The 25,000-nt window shown below is 42.0% G+C and overlaps 1 protein-coding gene and 1 long non-coding RNA gene across 6 annotated transcripts in view; both read left to right on the top strand.

Annotated features, from left to right (window-relative positions):
• LOC122871889 (protein NLRC3-like) overlaps positions 1 to 25,000 on the top strand; it is an 83,792-nt gene that overhangs the window by 43,937 nt on the left and 14,855 nt on the right. Inside the window, exons 10-12 of one of the 5 annotated variants that reach the window (XM_044187439.1) lie at positions 13,535 to 13,708; positions 13,855 to 13,901; positions 14,056 to 14,717. The exons of 1 other annotated variant lie outside the window; for it this stretch is intronic. In XM_044187439.1, the coding sequence (XP_044043374.1) occupies positions 13,535 to 13,708; positions 13,855 to 13,901; positions 14,056 to 14,597 (763 nt within the window). In that variant the 3' untranslated portion in view covers positions 14,598 to 14,717. Of the gene's footprint in view, positions 1 to 11,920; positions 12,095 to 13,534; positions 13,709 to 13,854; positions 13,902 to 14,055; positions 14,718 to 25,000 lie in introns of those variants that run through there. 3 more of the 5 variants (XM_044187442.1, XM_044187443.1, XM_044187441.1) reach the window with 3 other exon arrangements.
• On the top strand, positions 18,380 to 22,344 carry LOC122872031. The gene is made up of 3 exons (XR_006376994.1): positions 18,380 to 18,789; positions 18,928 to 19,141; positions 21,719 to 22,344. It is a non-coding gene; the product is annotated as an uncharacterized LOC122872031 (long non-coding RNA).

The following is a 25,000-nucleotide window of genomic DNA, read 5'->3' as shown; positions in this document are numbered from 1 at the left end:
GTAGTTATGGGGGAAACGAAGCTTTCTGAAGCACAGAATCACTGTGAAGCAGTTGTGTTGAAAGTGTTTCCATTAGGATTTGCAGATTTGTACCCAGAAGCAGACTCAGAGACAAACCGTGATAAAAGGGGCAGTTATTGTAAAGGGCAGTGGGGAATGGAGATGGAGAGGGTTGAGGGAGCCGAGGGAGTCGGCGTGGCAGTGGCTGAGGGAGACTGAGGCAGGCTGACGGGTGGATGAATCCATTGTGGCTTGCTGGAGACGGCGTGGAGTGTCAGGTGAGAGCAGGCAGGCAGGTGAGCCTGGTCTGAAGCACAAAGGCCGACTGAATTAGGCAGAGGTAAATCAAACAGGGACATCACTAAGCTTGCAACACGAGGAGGCCAGAGAGGTAAACTATTGTATTTTGCCTGCTCCCTTGTGAACTGTTTGCCACCTTGGACTCACTCCCCTGCTTCCACCACTGCCAGCCGGTAACCTATCTGCCTTTTGTCTGTTCATTACCTGTCTGCCTACCGGTCTGCCTGTACTTACCTGCATACCACCACCCAATAAACACTGTAGTCATCCAGCTACTTCACCCTGATACCGCTTCCTGATAATCTGCTTTTGGGTCCACATACCAGTACACAGCACATACGACAATTTTGGACTAAAGTGAAACATAAAAGGAAAAATCCTTCCCTTTTACTCCCACTGGCAAACTGCAGAATAAAATCTGTCTTAAATGTCAAAGAGCTGCAGAGGTTCGTCTGAGATGTTGCAGTACAGAATGAGAACAGTTCGGTTTGAGCCTTTTATTTGCATTTGATTTAAACAAACAGGAAGTAACACCACTTAGTGCTTTTGATCAGCGGTGCAATCAACAAGAATAAAGCTTGTCTAGATTTGGTTTTCATGCATCTTTATTTTTTCACGCGTGCTGTTTCTATTTTTATTTCCTGTTTAAATGTGTACGATCCTCAGCGTCGACCTGTTGAGTATTTACAGTCGTTTTACTGTTCAGATAACTGATCTTATTCTCCATCTCGCTGCTCCGACAGCTGCACCCAAACAAACGACTGTCCATCTGCAACTACAATCTGAACTAAAGCTGTGACCTGACTCTAAATATAATCCATCCGAGCATGTAGTATAAAGTACTGCAGTAAAGTACATGTAGTATAAAGAACTTAGTTAGCACCACCTAGTGGACAGGTAGTAGAACTCCACCCTCTGATGTGTGATTTCTGAAACTGACTGGGTTTCTGCCACAGGTTAGACTGGTTTTGACGTCACACGGATGTGTTTTAGACTTTGACTCTGATGTTATGAGGGTGTGACGGCGTCCTCAGGTCAGACCAGCACACAGACACCAGGACGGACGAGTGTTTCCTACACATGTGAAGGTGGAAAGTGTCTCTACGTTGACCTGAAGTGAGTTCAGCAGGTGAGAATCCGACCAGAGGAATCTGTAAATGTCTGATGAACACTTTGATCACATTGTGATGTAACGCTGTTAAACTGTACAGTAGAGATGTTTCTTGATGCTGATTGGCCGTTTGAAGCATGCTGTAGAATTTCTCTCCGAGTTAAAGAACAGTGATTTTAGAAAGATTTCCACGTAACATCATTAATGTTTTCTCAAGTAGAACCAACAGCAGTCTGATTGTAAGTGCAACAAAAATGGCTCAAAACCAAAATGGCCGACGGATGGTCAGAAATGCTCAGGAATATCTTGCCAGTCCTTCTATAATTGGAGGCCCTTGCAGGTAAATGCTTGGAAACCTCAAGTAACAACTAAGGAGTAATATAACTGTTCAAATGTCCAAGTATTGATTTTATATTGCGAGGAAATTACGTTTAATCATCATCATGCATTGTTGACTATATTTCAACTACAATTCATACTATTACTGCAACTTTGGTGTTTTTGAAAATTCTTCACTGCAGTAATGCTGTAAATCATTTGATATGGTTTCTTCAGGGCCGATACCGATTATTAGTAATCAAGGAGACCGATAACCGATATTTGGAACCGATATACATTTGCAGTAAAAATGAAAATCTTAGTGTCAAAATTTAGAATAACACAAACTCCAACATAAAACTTATTTTATTTACTTTTTATTAGTTTTTCTTTTAAAGAACACAACCAAAATACACTTAAAAAAAGGTAAAAGTAAAATAAACAACCTGCTGCAGCCGCTTCCAACATGGTGAAGGAGCTACAGCACCTAGATCTAAACCCCGACACCAGGGCCAAAAGGAGGAGGGTGTGTAAGTTTTGCACAGACAGAAAGACAAAAACTGTCATCGCCTGCTGCAAGTGTGGCAATTCCATCTGCAAGGTGCACGCCTTATCCATTTGCAGCTCATGCTCTAGCTGAACTGAACTCTGTCTCTCACACTCATGCACACAAACGCACATGCACATATATACTGTTCTGAAGGTTCTTGAATTTTGTTGAATAAATCTTGTTCTTGTTGTGAACTTGAATTTTTGTTTTATTTCTAGAACAAAAAAAGGTAATGGGCATAACAAATAATGCATAAAAATCCAGTTTGCATTTAGTATATGGAAAATATTTCATTTTTTGTGGTTTTTTCATATAAAACAACAGTGATTTTCTGTAAAGAAACTGGCAATTAAAGGGTTAAAATCCTGAAAATGACTGAATATTTAACTGTTTTGATCAGGACTGATGTGGGTTAAAAAAACTAAATCAGTTAAAGTGAAAAAAAAAATAAAATATAATAATTTTATGGCAATAATTTGACAAGTACATTTTTTGTTCCCTAATGCACTGAGTGTGAGTTTTTTTTTAAATCTAACACTGCACAAAAAATAATAATGCATAAAAATCTATTTTGTTGTTAATCATTGACATATCCCAGGCTGTGATAATCCCCCCTAAAAAAATCCAGTTTGCATTTAGTATATGGAAAATATTTCATTTTTGGTGTTTTTATCATAAAAATTTACAGTAGCATCATGTAAACACATTGGCAATTAAAGGGTTAAAATCCTAAAAATTAATGAATATTTAATTGTTATGATCAGGACTGATGTGGGTTAAAAAAAATTAATCGGTGAAAGTGAAAAAAAAAACTAATGTATAATATTTTTATGGCAATAATTTGTACAGTACATTTTTTGTTTCCTAATACACTGAGTGTGAGTTTTTTTTTAAATCTGACACTGCACAAAAAATAATAATGCATAAAAATCTATTTTGTTGTTAATCATTGACATATCCCAGGCTGTGATAATCCCCCCTAAAAAAATCCAGTTTGCATTTAGTATATGGAAAATATTTCATTTTTTGTGTTTTTATCATAGAAATTTACAGTAGCATCATGTAAACACATTGGCAATTAAAGGGTTAAAATCCTAAAAATTAATGAATATTTAATTGTTTTGATCAGGACTGATGTGGGTTAAAAAAATTAAATCGGTGAAAGTGAAAAAAAAAATTAATGTATAATATTTTTATGGCAATAATTTGTACAGTACATTTTTTGTTTCCTAATACACTGAGTGTGAGTTTTTTTTTAAATCTGACACTGCACAAAAAATAATAATGCATAAAAATCTATTTTGTTGTTAATCATTGACATATCCCAGGCTGTGATAATCCCCCCTAAAAAAATCCAGTTTGCATTTAGTATATGGAAAATATTTCATTTTTTGTGTTTTTATCATAGAAATTTACAGTAGCATCATGTAAACACATTGGCAATTAAAGGGTTAAAATCCTAAAAATTAATGAATATTTAATTGTTTTGATCAGGACTGATGTGGGTTAAAAAAATTAAATCGGTGAAAGTGAAAAAAAAAATTAATGTATAATATTTTTATGGCAATAATTTGTACAGTACATTTTTTGTTGCTAATACATCCAGGGTAACTTTGAAAAATTGCTGTTTAAGGGTTAAAAGAACAGTGAAGTTCAAAGGTATTTATGCAGCATTTTCACGTTTTCTAATAATGAAAAATTGTACTAAAGTTGGGGTGTGAAATTATAAGAAGAATCTGTCTTTTCATGGTATTTTACTGTAATTTGATGGGAACAGTTTGACAACTTTTACCATTTTAAATAGATTTGTTTTACATCGCACATTAATCAGCATGTTGTAGTCGACCTTTTATTAATTCAGCTGTTGGGGCCATTTTGTCTCTTGTAGTTTTCTCTTCAGACTTTTCTGTGTTGAAGGGGAGCTGAGCAGGAGCGAAGCCATTTTGAATGTATGTTTCCTTGTGAGCTTTGAGTTGGCCTTCACTGTCAAAACAACAACTAAAGTCTAAACTGAAGTTGTGCCAACAAACCAAGCCCTTCTCTCTGTTCTCGCTTCGTCAGCTGTGGAACGCAGGAAAACCAGTTTTCAGGTGTCTGTTTGCTGCCAGCTGCTGGTTTGAGGAGAGGAGGAGGAAAATAATCGATCCGTGAATACGATTGGTGGACGGGGGGACGAAAGAGTAGCAACCAGTGGATGGATCTTTGAACCGCCAGGGATCAACAATCCCATAATCCTTTAAAAATGATTCAGTACTCCTTGCTGACCTGGAAAGTGGCTGAATGGTTTTAGAGGATTGGTCCAGTTTTGGGTTTAGGACACAACTGACTTCAGCCACCAAACACTGATGGTGTTGCTGAATTAATGCAGAGCAAATATTTGAAAGAGACAGTTCTGCTGTAAATGTGTGTCAGATATGTGCAGGTTAGTTTCTGTCGACCTCTCGGTCTCTTTGTCGACGCAGTTTGTGTTTGTCACATGTTCTCCCTCCACCTTCAGTAACTAACCTGGTTCTTCTTCTTCAGTGTTCCTGCACTTGAGCCTGAAAACTGATCAGCTGTTTTTTCTCAGACTGTACAAAACTACACACACAACAGTGAGTCAAAGAACACCTGCTGTTTCTTTACCTGGAGACACGTTTAGGAAAACTCATGCTGTGATGTCAGAGCCTCTAGGAGGCGGGGCTTGTGTTGTGTTCCCTCACGGTCAACCAATCATGGCGGAGTAGTTTTACATACTTTAACACGAGTCTGGGGGGAATGTTAAGGTGGTCTGAAGGGTTAAAATGGTCTAAAAGCTAAAGGTGGAGTTTACATGAACATGAGGACTGACTGATTTGGACTCATAGAGGAATAATCAGAGTATTTACTGCCCTCCAGTGGCCACACTGAGTCACTGCAACACCACGTTACACTGATGTGTGTCCAACAGGATCCACGGTTATTATTAGGATCAATATGTACTAATCAGTAGTGATGACGTGATGAGGATTGGTGATACAGTCCATATCAGTATGAGGGTCAGTATTAATATGTGTATTCATGATAGTTTCTCTGTGAGTCACTTTAACAGATCCATCCAGATGAATATGAAGCATGAATGATCACATCACTATCAGTGTGGTTATTTAATGACGTGGAAAGAAAAGAGATGGTGAATGTATTTAATATTTTAGTAAACATGTTCAGTTCAGTCTGTGCTGTTTGAATTAAAGCAAAGCAAAATGTCATCTTGTTGTGAAAATCTGCTGCTGTTCCCGCCTGGCCTGCTTCCATTTCGCTGAATGGAAAGCTCCCACTTACTCTCCTCAGTAAATTCATTTATCATTTCCAAACTTGGACTGTTGGAACAGAAACGCTCACTAATTACCACATCACCGCATCACAAGCTCATTCACTCACCTGTTCACTGAAACGCTGTTCACTGTCTGGGTTCATCTCGAGAGGAGAAGCTCAAATGTGGGATGACGTAGTGATGCTTCTTTAATGAGCGTCCAGAGGGAGATTTAGATGTTTGACTGTCGACATTAATCCTGGAACTGAACCTGACGATGACAGGAAAGATGGCCGACTGAAAGTAACGTTAACGTCACGTCCGCAGCACCTGATGAAGTTACGTCAGCTCAGCTCTTTAGAAACGTCGGCGTGCTGCCTGCACGTTTGTCTCAGCTGTTTGTTGCTGCTTCCTGTCGAACTCTCAGCGGACTGCAGATTAATTCAGTCCATGAATAATCAGATAACATTACTGACGGAGACAGAACGTTACAGAATGGAAGAGGCTTCTTGTTAACGGCAACAGGTCAAACAGATAAATCAATTCTGAACAAGAGATATTATTGGCTGCTGGAGGAAACTGTTGGACCAATCAGGAGCTACAGCGTGCGATTCTACAGCTCATTCAATAAAACTTTGCATTAAAACAGTAATTAGTTTATTTGTCCATCTTTCACACGATTGTTTAGTTTTTATTTGTGGAAGAAAAATGTATCATTTTGTCATAGTTCAGGTTTATAAAGGTCACTTTTTATTTAGCTTTAGTCTCATTTTCGTCTTGAAAAAAAGTTTTGTTTTTTGTTAGTTTTTGTGGTTGTAATTAATAGTTTTCCATTCATGTTCAGTTGATGAAGATGAAGCAGATGAAGGATTTGTGTTAAATATTCACAATATTTTAAATCTGCACTTCACTGCAGCTTCATGACGCCATCTAGTGGCCTGATAGTAGAAGTCCAGCAGCTGATGGCAGCTTCCTCTGCCTCACTGCTGTCTGACTGCATTCAGCTGACACTGATATGAAACAGAAAGTAACAGCCAATCACTGGAGGAGCAGCTGATCTTCTTACAGGAGAAATGATGGAAAGGAGGATTTCAGCTGATGTGCAGATGAAGGATTTGTGTTTCCTCTCCAGATCAAAGTGTGTGTGAGCTGATGTGGATGTGAGTTCAGCAGCATGAATCAGTGTGAGGACAGAGAGGAGGGAGCCCCTCCCTCTAAAACCAGTCTGTGTGGGGAACATGGCAGCCAGACCAGAGCTCAGAGGTGAGATGAGGATCTCTAACTGTCCATGACTCTTCTCCATGTCAGAGCTCAGCACTCAGATCACTGCACCATCATTATTCACACTCAAAGCTCTGTGTGTGTTGTGTTCAAGGCCAGAGCAGCAGAGACCAGACTCTGCTGGACCTGGACCTGATTCTGAACCTGGACCTGAGCCTGAGCCTGAGCCCAGCTGTGTGTCCTTCAGGAGTGACCGGTCGAAGGAGTTTTATATTGATTTTAAACGAGGACATGTCTCTGCCAGACAGTAAGTAGTTGTCAGCATTCAAAGTGTTGGACAGTCTGACCTAAAATGTTCATATTTCCCTCCTCATGTTGCTCACTGCTGATGTTTGTCCTCATTAAGTCCAGTCTGACCAGTTGTCCTTATAATGTTCCTGTTCTCCTAGAGTGATGATGATGAAGGTCAGATGAAGATTAGTATTAAAGGACAGGTTCACGTGTTTTCCAGTCCGTCCCTAAACAACACTGACGTGCCCACATGTACACTGAAAGAGTTGTTGGTGGCTGGAACTGGTCCTCCTGTGCACACTGGCCCTGAACAGATCTCTTCCTCATGTGATTTCAATGGAAGTGGTGGAGGACAGAATCCACAGTCCTGGTTCTGTGGAAAAACACATTGTAGAGTTCAGTTGAGGATAATATGAGGCTTCAGCAGTCTGACATACACAAATCAAGTGGGGATCTTCCAAAGTCTCTTTAGTCTGAAACTGCTCTTTGAATTTTGTCCTAAAAAGCTTCACCTACCAAAGTCTGTAAATAACAGTCAGGATATTTGTGGTGAGTCTAGTAATGCAAACGTTAGAATACAGGCCAACAGTGTCGCTGCTGACGGACCCCACAGTTCAGTTTGTTATCTGTCAGTAACAGTAAAATCTGCTCAGAGATCAGGACATTTAGTCCTGCTTTGGTCCAATATTTTATAGGAAAATGAAGCGATGATACACAGACTGAAATCATTCAGCTTCATGTTTTATTGAACTTTGGTGTGTTGATCCTTTTCTTGCTGATAGCTGCTAGTTTCTCCAGCAGCTTCTGAGTCTGAAGACTAAAAAGTGATTTTCCATCCCTGGTGGTCTTCCTCTCTGTCCAACAGGATCTATGGGAGACCAGCTTCTTATTTCCCTCCTCATGTTGTTGATACAAGAATTTAAAACTATATATATATATATATATATACACGCACATAATGATGTTAACAGTAATTAACATTAGGAATAAGGTAGATGTATTTATAATTTTTACAACACAGGGTTGTACGAGATTTGCTTTATTATTACTGTTCGTAAATGTTTTCCCTAACTGTTGCCGTCTTGCCGTCAGACAGCCCTTTCCTACGGGAACCTGAAGCCTTAGATCTTCAACCATAGCAACTATAACCATCACAGAGAGTCTGAGGAAACACAGCTGCTTTCTTATTGATGCTGCTGATGGAAGAACTCAGATGTCTGAGTGCTGACAATCAGACAGCTGCTCAGTTTGCTTTGTTTCCTACAACATGAGAGAACTGTTTCTACAGTGATTCACTCTGCAGTGCCTTTAAGAAAAGTTGTGTTTCAGTGGTGGAAAACAGTTCTGCTGGATGGCCGGACAAAACAACCAGCAAACTGTTTTCAGTCAAATGTCTCCACAACACACTGTTAGTCTGTGTTCTGGCTGCAGTGCAGATTATATACTGTGTTTATGTGTTTCTATCAGGAGGAAGCTGGAAAAACCAGAACCCAGCTGTGTGTCCATGAAGAGTGACAGGTCCATGTATCGTCGTATATTCTTCAAAGATGGACGTCACTCTGCTGATCAAAGGTGAGGATTTAAAACTGATACAAAAAACTAAACAGTGTGTTTGTATCAGATTCTCAGCTATGAGATCTCCAGTTTTTAAACCTTTACTGACTTATATGGAAGTTCTCTGAGCACCAATGTTCTCTTTCAGCAGCAGCTGCCTCACACTCACACAGTCAAACACATTCCCAGTGGGAGCTGCCCAGTACAACCAGTCTGATACAACCAGACACTGAGCGGCTCCACTGGAGGGCCTTTGCACAGGTGATGTTAGCAGTGTACACTGAGGGAGAGTCAAGTTTTAGTCACTCACACACAGAGTCACGAGTCGATCTTCAATCAGGCGGGATTTAATATCAGCTGAGGAGTAGTACGAGGAATACTCACAGATCCAAGAAAAGCTGAATGTATATATACACCATTCTAGACACTGACCTTTGACCTTAGTTGGGGCCCTTCTTGGTTACCTTCAAAATATATTTATCTTACTTTCCTGGACAACAAAGACACATCTGGAAACTCTTTTTCATTTGGGACGCTGTCCTTTACGTTACCTCATAACATGTCATTCCTAACCCTTCCAATTGAGATATTGTAGATAAACATACTCTAAACTATAACACATGCAACTTCAACATGGATTGACCGATGTTCAACCTAACAATGACCAACACTTTAATGTAAGGGAAAACCATCTGATTCAATGTTGTAATCAACACTTTAACTCAAAGAACCTTTAGCTTGTGTTTGTCTCTGTGTGGACAGACATAATGTGAGCTAATTCTTCATGATTCCTCCACAGAGTCGACCAGGAGAGCTCAGAGGTTCCCAGTGGTCAGTCTGCCCAGCAGCATCAAACACACCTGGACTCCATATTTATGGTCTGTACATGTACAACAGCTACTTTTACATCTCTTCTAGTCACAATAATCTCCACGCTGCACTTTTTAGACCAGTGGATTGTCAGTCTGTCCAACATGGATCTGATGTTTGCTTCCATGATTTTAGTTTGATTGTTTCGTTCATATAATCATCTGTTCCAGCTGCTGGAGGAGAACATTGTCACTTTTGTGAAGAACGAACTGAAGAAGATCCAGAAGGTTCTGAGTCCAGATTACCCAGAATGCTTAGAGAGTCAGAGGGAGGATGAGGAGGTGTTGGACGGTGAGGAGGAAGAGCAGAGGAGGAGCAGCAGAGAGGCATTTCTGAAGATCACACTGCACTTCCTGAGGAGAATGAAGCAGGAGGAGCTGGCTGACTGTCTGCAGAGCAGTAAGAGGATTTCTCTAAAGATTAAACATGCTGGATAAACGGGACATTTACTGACGTCTCAAGAGATGGAGGGAAATATGTTTAGATATGAATTCTTTAGGGGAATTGCATTGACATATTATATTTATAAATCACTTAATGATCTTATTTGTTGTGTGTTCGTTCAGGAAGTCATTGTCAGCGTAAACTTAAATCTCACCTGAAGCAGAAGTTCCAGTGTGTGTTTGAGGGGATCGCTAAAGCAGGAAACTCAACCCTTCTGAACCAGATCTACACAGAGCTCTACATCACAGAGGGAGGGACTGCAGAGGTCAACGATGAACATGAGGTCAGACAGATTGAAGAAGCATCCAGGAAACCAGACAGACCAGAAACAACAATCAGACATGAAGACATCTTTAAACCCTCAACTGGAAGAGATGAACCAATCAGAACAGTGATGACAAAGGGAGTGGCTGGCATTGGGAAAACAGTCTTAACACAGAAGTTCACTCTGGACTGGGCTGAAGACAAAGCCAACCAGGACATACACTTCACATTTCCATTCACTTTCAGAGAGCTGAATGTGCTGAAAGAGGAAAAGTTCAGCTTGGTGGAACTTGTTCATCACTTCTTTACTGAAACCAAAGAAGCAGGAATCTGCAGGTTTGAAGAGTTCCAGGTTTTGTTCATCTTAGATGGTCTGGATGAGTGTCGACTTCCTCTGGACTTCCACAACAATGAGGTCCTGACTGATGTTACAGAGTCCACCTCAGTGGATGTGCTGCTGACAAACCTCATCAGGGGGAAACTGCTTCCCTCTGCTCGCCTCTGGATAACCACACGACCTGCAGCAGCCAGTCAGATCCCTCCTGGGTGTGTTGACATGGTGACAGAGGTCAGAGGGTTCACGGACCCACAGAAGGAGGAGTACTTCAGGAAGAGATTCAGAGATGAGGAGCAGGCCAGCAGAATAATCTCCCACATCAAAACATCACGAAGTCTCCACATCATGTGCCACATCCCAGTCTTCTGCTGGATCACTGCTACAGTTCTGGAGGAGGTGTTGAAGACCAGAGAGGGAGGAGAGCTGCCCAAGACCCTGACTGAGATGTACATCCACTTCCTAGTGGTTCAGTCCAAACTGAAGATCATCAAGTATGATGGAGGAGCTGAGACGGATCCACACTGGACTCCAGAGAGCAGGAGGATGATTAAGTCTCTGGGAAAACTGGCTTTTGAGCAGCTGCAGAAAGGCAACCTGATCTTCTATGAATCAGACCTGACAGAGTGTGGCATCGATATCAGAGCAGCCTCAATGTACTCAGGAGTGTTCACACAGATCTTTAGAGAGGAGAGAGGGCTGTACCAGGACAAGGTGTTCTGCTTCGTCCATCTGAGCGTTCAGGAGTTTCTGGCTGCTCTTCATGTCCATCTGACCTTCATCAGCTCTGGTGTCAATTTGCTCTCAGAAGACCAAGCAACCTACGATGAATCTGCAGTGACACACGTGTACCAGAGTGCCGTGGACCAGGCCTTAAAGAGTCCAAATGGACACTTTGACTTGCTCCTCCGCTTCCTCCTCGGACTCTCACTGCAGACCAATCAGACTCTCCTACGAGGCCTGCTGACACAGACAGGAAGTGGGTCACAGACCAGTCAGGTAACAGTCGAGTACATCAAGAAGAAGATCGAAGAGACTCCCTCTGCAGAGAAAAGCATCAATCTGTTCCACTGTCTGAATGAACTGAATGATCGTTCTCTAGTAGATCAGATCCAACAGTCCCTGAGTTCAGGAAGTCTCTCCGCAGATAAACTGTCTCCTGCTCAGTGGTCAGCTCTGGTCTTCATCTTACTGTCATCAGAAAAAGATTTGGACGTGTTTGACCTGAAGAAATACTCTGCTTCAGAGGAGGCTCTTCTGAGGCTGCTGCCAGTGTTCAAAGCCTCCAACAAAGCTCTGTAAGTAGGATTTATTACTGATTTAATACTCCGCTATCTTTCAACGGGAGAAAAAAATAAATAACTTATTGTTTCCTTACTGTTGTCTCTCCAGACTGAGTGACTGTAACCTCTCAAAGAGAAGCTGTGAAGCTCTGTCCTCAGTTCTCAGCTCCCAGTCCTCTAGTCTGAGAGAGCTGGACCTGAGTAACAACGACCTGCAGGATTCAGGAGTGAAGCTGCTGACAGCTGGACTGGAGAGTCCACATTGTAAACTGGAAACTCTCAGGTCAGATTAAGTCACAGATTGTCTAATTATTTAAGTTATTTCTCTATATTTCAAGCTCCACTTAATTTCACAGAGCTGCTCAGGTCAGGATTCATTAACCCATTAAACTGATGACCATTTAAAATGTGGTTTACATTAGTTGATAAACAGCTAACCTGTGTAGGATTGTTTCTGCTAATAGGAATTGTGTTACAACCCTGCAGGTGACTAGGAATAAGGGAATATGCTGCAGATGAAGTCAGGCAAGCGCTCCTAAGTTACAAAGTTACAAGCTTCTGCTCAACAGTTAAATACCAAATGACCAACAGTAGTCAAGTGAGGCGAGGGACAAAGGGTTACGGGTGACGCCAAATCATGAAACAAACAAAACAAAACACGCTTCCTAACCCGACAGATGCCCACTGAATCACTGCAGCTGAAAATTAAATAAAAGCCTACCTGGCTTCCACTACTCTTACCTGTTGAAATAAAACACACTCACAGTCACCCGTAAGACCTAGTGTTAGACCAGACAGTCAAATGACCTACGTGTGGTGCGAAAATAATGGATATATGAAAATAACAAAGTAAATCTACTGCCCCGATCCACTAAACTGAACCCACTAAACTACTACAACAGAGAGACAGAGAGGTGGACTGCTCAGATTAACTCGCAGCCGCCTCAGGCATTTCCACGAAGCAGCTTTTTTCATCTTGAGTGATGATCGGACAGGTTTGGGATTAGTGGCTGGAACCAGTGACAAAAAGAGGAAGCACCAGCCGAAGACGGGGAAGACTGGGGCGCGAACACAGGTGGGCAGTCCGGAGGTGTTGACCAAGGAGGAATCCCTCGGGAGGAGCGGATGACGTGTTGACCAGCCCTAACTGAGAGAGGAAAAGACTGCGCCCCAGTAAAACATAACAATATAAAGAGCTGCTACCCGAAGACCATAATAATTTGTCAAAGAAGCTTTACCTTAACTTCAGCAATAGTTCCTAGACTCAGATAATTCATTTGCACAAGGATTCTGGTGATCCATTTTCTAAGTCTGATGCAAATTGTTTTCTTTCCTGTGTTTATGACTTAGGAGCAGGTGAAAAAACAGGTTTTGCCAGGATAATGTTTTTAAGTGTTTGTTGTTGTAAACCCAATTCAGCCACAAGAGGCTGAAGTGCACCACTACCCCATGTTTTAAGTAGGAATAAAGCATTCATGTTTTCTTCCAGGTGAGTTTTAATTTCTCCATGCACTCTAAACACCTAAACCTATCACCTGGATGAGTCCTGTTTGGGCTGTAGACTCTTTAAACATTTAGATCACAATGGCATGGTTACTGTTGAATCCCTGATTCAGTCACTGTATTTATTTATGTATTTATTTGGAGAGTCTCCTCTTGTATCTGTTGGACGCAGCAGGACCCTCAGATGATCTGCCATGTGTGTTGTTTTGTGTGTTTGCAGGCTGTCAGGCTGTCTGATCACAGAGGAAGGCTGTGCTTCTCTGGCCTCAGCTCTGAGCTCCAACCCCTCCCATCTGAGAGAGCTGGACCTGAGCTACAATCATCCAGGAGACTCAGGAGTGAAGCTGCTGTCTGCTGGACTGGAGGATCCACACTGGACACTGGAAACTCTCAGGTATGAAGAGGTCTCAAAATGAGCAGGGGGGGCAGGGAGAAGCAGGCCGGAGGCACAGATTGTGTAGATGTGTATGAGAGTAATGTAATGTCCATGTCTGCATGCTGAAAGAGGACGTGCTGGTCTGACCCCCCTCCTCCTTTCAGGGTGGAGCCCGGTGGAGTCCGATGGCTGAGACCAGGTCTGAGGAAGTGTAAGTGTGTTTTTACTTTGATTCATGAAAACAAAGCAGCACACATTCAGCCATCTTCAAACTGTGACATCACTCATTCACGTCTCTGATGTCGTCATCAAACAGATGATAGATTAATAACTGCAGCTGTGTTGTGTCTCGTTCTCTCCATCAGATTCCTGTGAACTCACACTCGACACAAACACAGTGAACACAACGATCAAACTGTCTGACGACAACAGGAAGGCGACACTTGTGAAGGAGGATCAGCCATATCCTGATCATCCAGACAGGTTTGACTACTGGTCTCAGCTGCTGTGTAGAAATGGTCTGACTGGTCGCTGTTACTGGGAGGTCGAGTGGAGAGGAAGAGTTGTTATATCAGTGAGTTACAGAGGAATCAGCAGGAGAGGAGGCAGAGAAGACTGTTTGTTTGGAAGGAATGATCAGTCCTGGAGTCTGAGCTGCTCTGTTGGTGGTGGTTACTCTGTCTGTCACAATAACAGAGAAACATCCATCTCCTCCTCCTTCTCCTCCATCTCTAACAGAGTAGCAGTGTATGTGGACTGTCCTGCTGGCACTCTGTCCTTCTACAGAGTCTCCTCTGACACACTGATCCACCTCCACACCTTCAACACCACATTCACTGAACCTCTTTATCCTGGCTTTGGAGTCTGGTTCAGGCCTGGTTCCTCAGTGTCTCTGTGTTCTCTGTAGGAGGGAGAGTCTCCTCCTGTTAGAGAAACACATCAGTTGAGTCTGTACAGGATCACAGCTACAGAAATCTTTCAGGTTATTGTCATAAATTCATCAATGAACTCAAAGTGATTTTCAAAGATTTCCTCATTTCCACTGTAAACTTGTTCCACTTCCAGTCCTTTAAAGATGGCTGCTCTTATCATTAAATGGTGGAAATGCCGTTGACTTGTTCCTTCTGTCATGTGTTGTTTTGAATTCTGGCTCTTGTTCCAATAAAAGCAGAATGTTACTGTGAGTGTGTTTGTTGTCTTTCTCAGGTCAGGACTACTGACTGATTCAGCTGAAAGATACAGTATGTGGCCAATAGTCCATAAAGAAATGATTTTTCCCAGTTTGGGTTGGAAGAACTTGGCTGATCCTGCACAGAGCCGTAACCTGAACCCCATCCAACACCTTTGGGATGAACTGGAACGCCGACTGTGATCCAGACCTGATCACCAGCATCAGTGTTGGACCTCACTGATGCTCTGGAGTCTGAATGGGAACAAACCCCTGCAGCAGGTTCAGCATCTGCTGGAAAGACTGAAACCAGAAGAGTGGACATGATGTCACAGTCACATGTTACTCTGTCACATACTGAGGGAATATGTTCAGCTGTCCACATGCTTTTGGCCATATAGTGTATCACAGCCTGACAAACCTGCTGTCTTACATGCAGTGAATGTGTTTGTGGCCGACACCTTCATGAAACTGCAGTGAAACTGTTGAATTCTGGTGTTTTGCAGCTGTAATCAAACAATTACTAAAGTATTGATCAACGCTGCTATCTAGTACATTCTAATTGCCATAGTAATGCTCACTACTTGACTTGTTACTGCACTTGTTGTATCTGCCAGTAGTCAGTATGAAGCAGTGACTCCGGGCAGCCTGTAGGGGGCAGTGTCTCTGCTCTGCTGCTTTTTTAAAGACAATAACATTTTTCCTCCAGTCACATGTTTCCCTCCTCAGCAGCTCCTCCTTCTGATCTCTCTCCCAGTATAATTATATGAGCAGCTGCTTCTTTTTCATCTCTTTATCTCTGCAAGTGTTCACACTGCTGAGAAGAAGCTCACAGAAAGAGAGAGAAAGCAGGGTCTTGATCCAGTGACCTTTAACATGTCATTGAGCTGTAGGTTACAGTGTCGTCTCGACTGCTACAGGTTTTCCACCTTCTTGTCAACATTTTTGAGGATGAAAGGTGAAACTGTGAAGTTTGAAGCAGCAGTTCTCTGTATTAAAGCTCTCTTTGTATCTCGCTGAGCTCCACTGCTGCTTATTATGTTTGTTTGTGGTTTGATTTCAGCTTCTGACACAACAGTAAGAGAAGTAAAGTGAGGAGGAACTGGGACTTCAACCACCCACTCCAGACCTCTGATTTCTTTTCAGAGTGTAGCCGGTATTCCCTGTTTACAGTGTATTTCCCGGTTGTTACGTTTTACAGTGTATTCCCCATCGGTGGATATGAAACAAAAGTTTGTAGTTCGGGGTTTTCCCAGTGATTGTGTGGAGGAAGATTATCATATGGCCTTACAGAAATCAAGAAATGAATTGCTACAAAATAATTCCCCCCAGAAAAAGAAATACTCCAGCATGTTTAATAGCTACACCCTCTACCTCCACCTGCCATAGACTGGGTTCGATCATTAACAACAGCTGGCACATATATAGCAGCCTCGTACATACTAATTGCCGTGTACCTCATGCGTTTGCGTTCAAGCCACCAGAACCTGCCTGCACTTTCCCCCGTCCCATTCCTGCGATCGTGTGGACTTAATACGACTTCTGTTGGGACCGTTTGGGCTCGCCACTCGTTCCCGTGAGCGTTTGTATCTTTTCTTTAGTTAATGAATCACTGAAATGTCGCTGCCTGCCTCTATTGTCTGCATTTGGGTCCTATTCCTTGCTTCCTCGCACTGACAAAAACCCTGAAACACTAAAACATCCACCTATCTACAAATAAGAAATGATATACTTTGAACACACGCTGTCAAATACTGTATATTTACATGTATACCTGCATATACTGTACATCACCACACACTGCATGTATATAAAGTAATCTGTTACATTCTTGTTTACAACTTACAGAAACTAACTTGTGGACACTGTTGTAGTGTTTATATATACTTTTTATGTGTTTGTCTTTTTTCACCTCCTAGTATGAACAATGTTTATCTTTGTTGTCCTTGTTTTTAGCTGTTTGTCTGCCTGTGTGCAACATTGAGAGCAACTTAAAACCGGAGTCACATTACTTGTGTGTGTTCACATACTTGGCCAATGAAGCTGATTCAGATTCTGACTGTAAATAAAAGTAAAAACAGTAGAAACAGTTCCTCTCCTTCATTCTGCTGCTGCACATCAAATTAAAAACCTTCTTCCTGAAAACAATCAGAGTCACTTCTGACAGAAGACATTCAGTCTGAATACAAAAGAAAAGTTTCATCAAACAAAACGCAGCTTTGTTTGATTCAACACGCTCAGATGTTTTCAGCCTGATGTGGTCTGGTATGACCAGGAGCTAATGGCGGCTAACGTTAGCTAATTCAGTAGAAACTGTTGTGTTTGTGACGTCACTGACTCTTCTCTACTCCTGCTCCTGTTACAGGTCAGCTGAGAAACATTTTATTGGTTTAATTACAAAAGTAAACATAATTCTGTGTATCTTTATCCTGTAATTACCACGTGTGGCCACAGAGGTCGCTGTTCAGTCACAGTTACACTTTAAGACTTTTTAAGACGGCGTAGTCCCTCATTCGTCCAGGAGTGTTCTATCGTAGAAAAGGTTTCAGTCGTAGTCATCTGGACACTGTTTTCAGAATCAAGACGTTTCGGCTCCCATCAGGAAGTCATTCACAATTGAGAACGGTTTAAGACTTTTTCTCGCTTTAAACTTCAGAACAAAAAGGATGTTTTCACACTTTATTTTTTAAAGTTTGATTGTCCTTCTGACTTCGCTGCTCTGCTTTCATACATTTACGTGAGGCTTTCATCGTCAAACAGCGGCTGTTTATTATCGCAGCTGAAGACAGAAAGATGCTGTCGAGAGAGCAACAAACAGGAGGATGAAGTCACCTCACCTGTGTGCAGCCGAACACTTTGATCACTTTCCTCCTGACCAGTAGGGGGTGCAGTTTCATTGTTTAGCACCACAGAGTATTACAATCCACACTGTATTCTGGAAATGTGCGACTCGTTCCCTCACTGTGGCCCTGTACTTATGATACAGTTTGTTTGCTTTTTATATTTTTGTATATCTGAAAAACATCCCTCAGGCTGAAAGTGGCCTGAGAGGCAAAACCCGGGGAAAAAATGGAGCATGTATCATAAAGCTGTGAGTTTACATAAATACATGACGGTGAGTCAGATGGATCAGAGAGATTCTTCAACATTTAGAAAATAACGGAAAAGACATAAAGCTGTCATCAGTTTTCTAACCTGGACGTTATTTTGTGAGGCTTCGTGCTGAAGTTGACGAAGCAGCGTGAAAACAAACGTTAAGGTTGAGCTCATTTTAACTGCTTTATATACTGTTGGGTAGTTTAATCTGCAGCAATGCATCATGGTCTATAAGATCATCACGTGTCTGCAGCGCCGCTGTCCTGTGAGAACCACGTATCTCTAAAAAGTCTTCCTGAGCTCAGAGAAACAGCCTGTTTTCAGCTCTGTGACGACGCGTTTTCCAGCTGATCCGAGGGGGGGTTAAAGAGTTTATTCAGCTTCAGGAGGAGGAGGAGTTTCCTCAGCACGTGAAGGAAACTCTTCATGAACTTTGAACTCTTGATACAAATGTTGAAACAAATGGATTCAATAAGAGATTTAAAGATAGATTCAGATCAAATGATATCAGTCCATCTCTGTTGTCTGTTTGTCAGCATGTTGTCAACATTAACTATTTAAAATGACGCCATAAAATATTCTGAATATTTTGTAATTTTCCACAAACACGCTCATCCAATCAGCCGAGACCCCTGAATGGTCAGAGTATCACATGACGTCACTGCATACGTGTCCATTTCTAACAATTCTTCACCAGAACTGAATTTCACAATGAAATCCAAAGTTTCCTGACGATGTGTTTCAGGTGCGGACGAGGACGCGGTCTGCAGGTGAAGATGAGTGAGAGCTGAATTTTTCTGAATGTTACAGACTTCTTCTTGACTTGTACCTGCAGGTAAGCTGGACACCTGATAGAAACCACGCCCACTGAGACGTCTGTGCGAGCAGAAGACAAATACTCCTGTCTCATAGATTCACAGCAGCTGCAAACACCCGCTTCACTTCCCCTCACTTCACTTCATTTCCTTTGCAGAAGGAAGAGAGAAGCGTGACGTCCCTAACTGGGCGATGACCTCCTCCGACTCCTCCAGCCGGGTGGAGGAAACCGGCTACGACCGAATCCGAGACCTGGCCAGAGCCTTCCGGGCTCATTTTCCCTCCGCAGACCGACTCGGGTACGGAGTCCACGAGCCGGACGAGTAGAAACACAAACAGGAAGTTCAGTTTGTGAAGCCAATCAGAAGCAGGTGAGTCAGGTGAGGGATGATGTCACTTCTTTGTTGTTGAATCACTGAACGCTAAAAGTGTTGAAGTGAATGAGACGTTTAACTGAAGCTCAGTCTGACACGGTAACAGGATGTTATTCAAACTCTTGATGACGCTACATCCCGGTCCTTTCTGGCCATAACCTTGACCTTCTTCTTGACCTCCGTGGACAATAAGTGCCTCAGTGTGTGATACCTGTGCTACAACTGGCCACAAAGTCTGACTATTAGAATATTTGGCAGATTCCAGATCCCAGTGTGACCTTCAGGACCAGAAACAGGTCATTGAGTGTTTCCTAAAAACACACTTTCATACGGACTTCGTTGTAATCAGATGTGAAAAGGATTTGTTTCTTGTCATAACGAGTAGCTGGACGGTGACTTGATGATCCAGCAGCATCAGTTACATTTGAATGGCTTTGTTTCCTGTTTCCTTCTGTCTTTTACAGACACAGAGGAACATTTTCCCTCTGAATGCTGGAAATCTTTGAGCGTTTGTTGCGCTGCCTGGAAATTCTTCTTTCAGCAGAAAATGATAAATTTTTTATAGTCTCCCCATTGGCTTTATATTAGATGTCGCCATTCCTGTAGTTTTTACTTTACTCTTTTATTTTTTACAATTTAAACATTTTGATCTTTCAGCTACTTAGCTTACTCAGGTTCAGATTAAAAAAATCTAAATAAAAAAATAATTGTTTTATTTTGTCCCAAGGAAAAAAATCAAACAAAACAAAAAGTTACAATCTAAATGTAAAAAGAGAAAGAAACAACGGTGTAAAAACAGGCTGAAAAAGTTGCGTCAGGTCGCTTCATCATAGCACAGAAGTCTCAGGGGCGGATATCTGGCCCTTTAAAAGAGAACAAGATCATACAAAGAGTTCAAAGACTTAGTGGTTCGCATGGTGCTGTTGTCGGCTCACTGGTTAACAGTTTGCATGGCTTTAAGTCCTGGTTGTGGTCTGTATGCTGCAGGAGCAGAAGAGGACTCTGCAGTGGCAGCTCAGAGTGGAAACTGTTGTCTTCCTCGTGTTACGTCTTTGAAAACAAGCTGCCGAGGACAGGGAGGGAGGAGCTGTTGCTGGCTGCATGACCGCGGCAGGTTTCGACTTGTTAGTGAGCTGTCAGAGGAGCTCATGTGGTCGGCTTGGTGCTGGAGCGCTGCAGTCAGACCCATGGAGGCCTGAAAACGTGGGGTCGCTGCTTCCACCCCCTCAGCTGGGGTTTGACCTTTAAAGGCAGACGTTAGACATCAGTTCCACGTAAGGAACAAGTGTGTTTCTTTTCCAACAGGGACCAACAGATCCAGATCCCAGACCTGTCAGCTGCTTATCTCGCTGAGCTGCTCCTAAAGTCGGTCGCATGCTCGTTGTTGTATTTCTTGTTGACACCTCTGAGGAGTAAAGACAGGAGCAGCTTTAGACCTGACTAATCTTCCTTCACGTCCCTGAGCTCCAGCTCTGAACAGCCACAACTCACTTGTTCCTCTTTGGACGTGTTGAGAACCAACATGTTCCTGTATTTAAAGTCTGAACTACTGCAGCTGCTTCTGCTTGGGACAACAGTGAAGAAGAAGAAATGTGACACGATGACCATCACTTCATCTGTCTGCGCTCTGACTCAGCATGTTGGGTTTCATCTTTCAGACTCTTTCAGACTCTTCATCATTTAACAGCTGATGTGATCTGTGTTCATTAAACTGACACATTAAGCTGGTTACTGCTGATACTTGAACTACATGAAGCTGAGAAGACGTGTGTACTTTTACTGCTGATGGTGGTCATTTTTTACAGTGCGTTCCCTGGCTATTCTTTACAGTGTATCACCTGCTTGTCACCCTGTTTTTTTTTGCGTCACAGCTTCTTCTCTCCGGTTAAAAGGGGAAGTTTTCACAGTTTTTACACTTTAATGACTCTTTGTTCGTCTCTGATCTCAGGTCAGTTTGTTTTCAGCAGAAACAAGTTCAACAGCAGATTAAAATCCTCCTCCAATCAGAGCTGCAGTCACCTGTGCAGGTGAGTCTCTGATTAGCATTAATAATATGTGTCGTGTGGAGGAAAAGCAGCCGAATCCAAACCTGGAGAAATTGGTATTTTCCTCCAGAGGTTCAGTTTGTTTTTCACACCGACAGCGGCCGGGCTGTCGTCACTGAGGAGGAACGAGGCGGTGAACCCGCTGCTTCTGACTCAGGAAGAGTTTAAACTCTGGTTTTAGTTTAAAAACAGGACTGAACATTTCCCTCATTTAATTTCAGAATGACAAATAGTCAATCAATAAAAAGTCGATTCAGTGAAACGCAGTTGAGCATCTACCCATGAGTATGAACATACTGAGATTAATACAATGTGAACAGTGTGATATGAGGACGCTGCAGATGTAACATGTATAGTTGATCTGTTCACCAGCAGGGGCCACCACAGTTCTCCATGCCACGAGCATCAGTCCTGTCTGCAGTGTGGAGAGTTTCCAGCAGAACAAGGGTTAACAAAGAGCTCTGCGAGGGTTGTTTCTTAGAGGATGTGTGAAGTATTCAGTATGTACTTGTTGTTGTGTCTCTGACAGGATGTTGATCTGTGTGTCCATGAAGAGCCGCCATGAGTCCACCGCTTTCTTTACAGAGCACGTGAGCCAGCGCTCTGTTTCTTTCTAATGTGAGCAGAGTTACAAAGGATTCACAGAAACTAACATGTGGTTAAAGGAGTCAGTCTGTCACAGCACAAAGTGTTGTTGTACTGGAGGAAGTATTCAGATCCTTTACTTCAGTAAAAGTACTAATACCGCACTGTAAAACACTCTGTTACTTATGAAAACGTTACTTAAGTAAAGGTATGTAAAAGTATAATCAGGAAAATTTACTTGTTGATTGATTGATTGTTTAGTTTGTAAAATGTTAGAAAATGTTGAGAAATGCGTCACAATTACCCAGAATCCTTTATGTTCTTGTACACTTTTCCTGTATCTGTTGTTGTATTTTGAATTTGATCAATAAAGTAAAAAAGTTCCTGTGAGATTTATATTGTTCATCATTTGTATCACAGGCAAAGTGCTCTGTGTATAATAAACATGACAGAAGGCGACATGAGGAAACCTGAAGTGTCAGCTTCAGTCAGACGGATGAAGTACATGTAGTATAAAGTACTACAGTAAAGTATATGTAGCATAAAGAACTGCAGTAAAGTACATGTAGTATAAAGTATATGTAGTATAAAGTACTGCAGTAAAGTGTATGTAGTATAAAATACTACAGTAAAGTACATGTAGTATAAAGTACTGCAGTAAAGTATATGTAGTATAAAGTAGTGTAATAAAGTATATGTAGTATAAAGTACTGCAGTAAAGTACAGTGGTATGCAAAAGTGTTTCCCCCCTTCCTGATTTCTTATGTTTTTGCATGTTTGTCACACTTAAATGTTTCAGATCATCAAACAAATGTAAATATTAGTCAAAGATAACACAAGTAAACACAAAATGCAGTTTTTAAATGAAGGTTGTTATTATTAAGGGAAAACTAAATCCAAACCTACATGGCCCTGTGTGAAAAAGTGATTGCCCCCTAAACCTAATAACTGGCTGGGCCACCCTTAGCAGCAACAACTGCAACCAAGCGTTTGCAATAACTTGCAATAAGTCTTTTACAGCGCTGTGGAGGAATTTAGGCCCACTCATCTTTGCAGAATTGTTGTAATTCAGCCACATTGGAGGGTTTTCGAGCATGAACTGCCTTTTTAAGGTCATGCCACAGCATCTCAATAGGATTCAGGTCAGGACTTTGACTAGGCCACTCCAAAGTCTTCATTTTGTTCTTCTTCTTCATCTGTCAGCCTCACTAGAATGCTGTATCAAATTCACATCTGAATCCATATAAGGTTCGGCGATTATGCAACAGATGTTGAATAAACATTCGCAAACAGTTTGCTCAACTTATCTCCACTAGGCCACTCCAAAGTCTTAATTTTGTTCTTCAGCCATTCAGAGACCCCACAACAACATCCAAAGAACTGCAGGCCTCACTTGCCTCAGTTAAGGTCAGTGTTCATGACTCCACCATAAGAAAGAGACTGGGCAGAAATGGCCTGCCTGGCAGAGTTCCAAGATGAAAACCACTGCTGAGCAAAAAGAACATCAAGGCTCGTCTCATTTTTGCCAGAAAACATCTTGATGATCCCCAAGACTTTTGGGAAAATACTCTGTGGACTGATGAGACAAAAGGTGAACTTTTTGGAAGGTGTGTGTCCCATTACATCTGGCGTAAAAGTAACACCGCATTTCAGAAAAAGAACATCATACCAACAGTAAAATATGGTGGTGGTAGTGTGATGGTCTGGGGCTGTTTTGCTGCTTCAGGACCTGGAAGACTTGCTGTGATGAATGGAACCATGAATTCTGCCGTCTCCCAAAAACTCCTGAAGGAGAACGTCCGGCCATCTGTTCGTGACCTCAAGCTGAAGCGAACTTGGGTTCTGCAGCAGGACAATGATCCAAAACACCCCAGCAAGTCCACCTTTGACTGGCTGAAGAAGAACAAAATGAAGACTTTGGAGTGGCCTAGTCAAAGTCCTGACCTGAATCCTATTGAGATGCTGTGGCATGACCTTAAAAAGGCAGTTCATGCTCGAACACCCTCCAATGTGGCTGAATTACAACAATTCTGCAAAGATGAGTGGGCCAAACTTCCTCCACAGCGCTGTAAAAGACTCATTGCAAGTTATCGCAAACGCTTGATTGCATTTGTTGCTGCTAAGGGTGGCCCAACCAGTTATTAGGTTTAGGGGGCAATCACTTTTTCACACAGGGCCATGTAGGTTTGGATTTAGTTTTCCCTTAATAATAACAACCTTCATTTAAAAACTGCATTTTGTGTTTACTTGTGTTATCTTTGACTAATATTTACATTTGTTTGATGATCTGAAACATTTAAGTGTGACAAACATGCAAAAACATAAGTAATCAGGAAGGAGGCAAACACTTTTGCATACCACTGTACTTTACTGCAGTACTTTATACTACATATACTTTATTACACTACTTTATACTACATATACTTTACTGCAGTACTTTATACTACATGTACTTTACTGCAGTACTTTATACTACATGTACTTTACTGCAGTACATTATACTACATACACTTTACTGTAGTACTTTATACTACATGTACTTCATCACATAAAACAGTTTTAGGGCTAATGTGTCGGTGGAGTATTAAATGTAGTATTTAGGTCGTAGTCGTCCTGCCTTTAGTTCTCTACAGCAGAGCTTCTCAGACTGTCTGACACCACGGCGCCCCTCCATGCTGCAGGTTCAGGCTCCATCGCTGTGCAGATTCACACAGAAACATTCAGCTCAGAAGAAACAATGAAGAAAAGTTAAGGACGCTGGTTGGTTAAATGCATTTCTTTTGTTCTGTTCAAAAGTAAAATGAGCAACACTTTAAGAAACCAGATCTGATTCTTCACCTTCATGGATTCGGGATGTTTGTGTTTTATGAGTAAAAGATAAAGTTTGATGTGTGAGGTTCAGCTGCTGACTTTGATCACATGTGGCTTAAAGTAAAGCTTCGTGTTTAACAGCCGCGCTGCCTCTGTGGACTTTGGGCTCCTCGTCAGGGTTCAGCTTTATTGTCTTTTTACAACACAGTGAAACAAACGGTCTTTTAGTTTCCTCTGGGCTCTGCAGCTCATCTCAGCGACATCGCTGACGCTCTGTAGGTGGAACCACTGATGTTCTGGGTGGTTTTAATCACCCGCTGCAGAGTCCTCTGGTCCTGGACCGTCCACATCTCACGCCAGTTCTGCCCCTCTGTTTCTGTCTCCAGCCCCTTCTCACTTCCCCAGGCCCACCAAG

This window comes from Siniperca chuatsi, linkage group LG24 (assembly GCF_020085105.1).
Source record: "Siniperca chuatsi isolate FFG_IHB_CAS linkage group LG24, ASM2008510v1, whole genome shotgun sequence".
NCBI lineage: Eukaryota > Metazoa > Chordata > Actinopteri > Centrarchiformes > Sinipercidae > Siniperca > Siniperca chuatsi.
The sequence above is the reverse complement of the archived record's forward strand: the minus strand, read 5'-3'. Positions and strand labels throughout refer to the sequence as shown.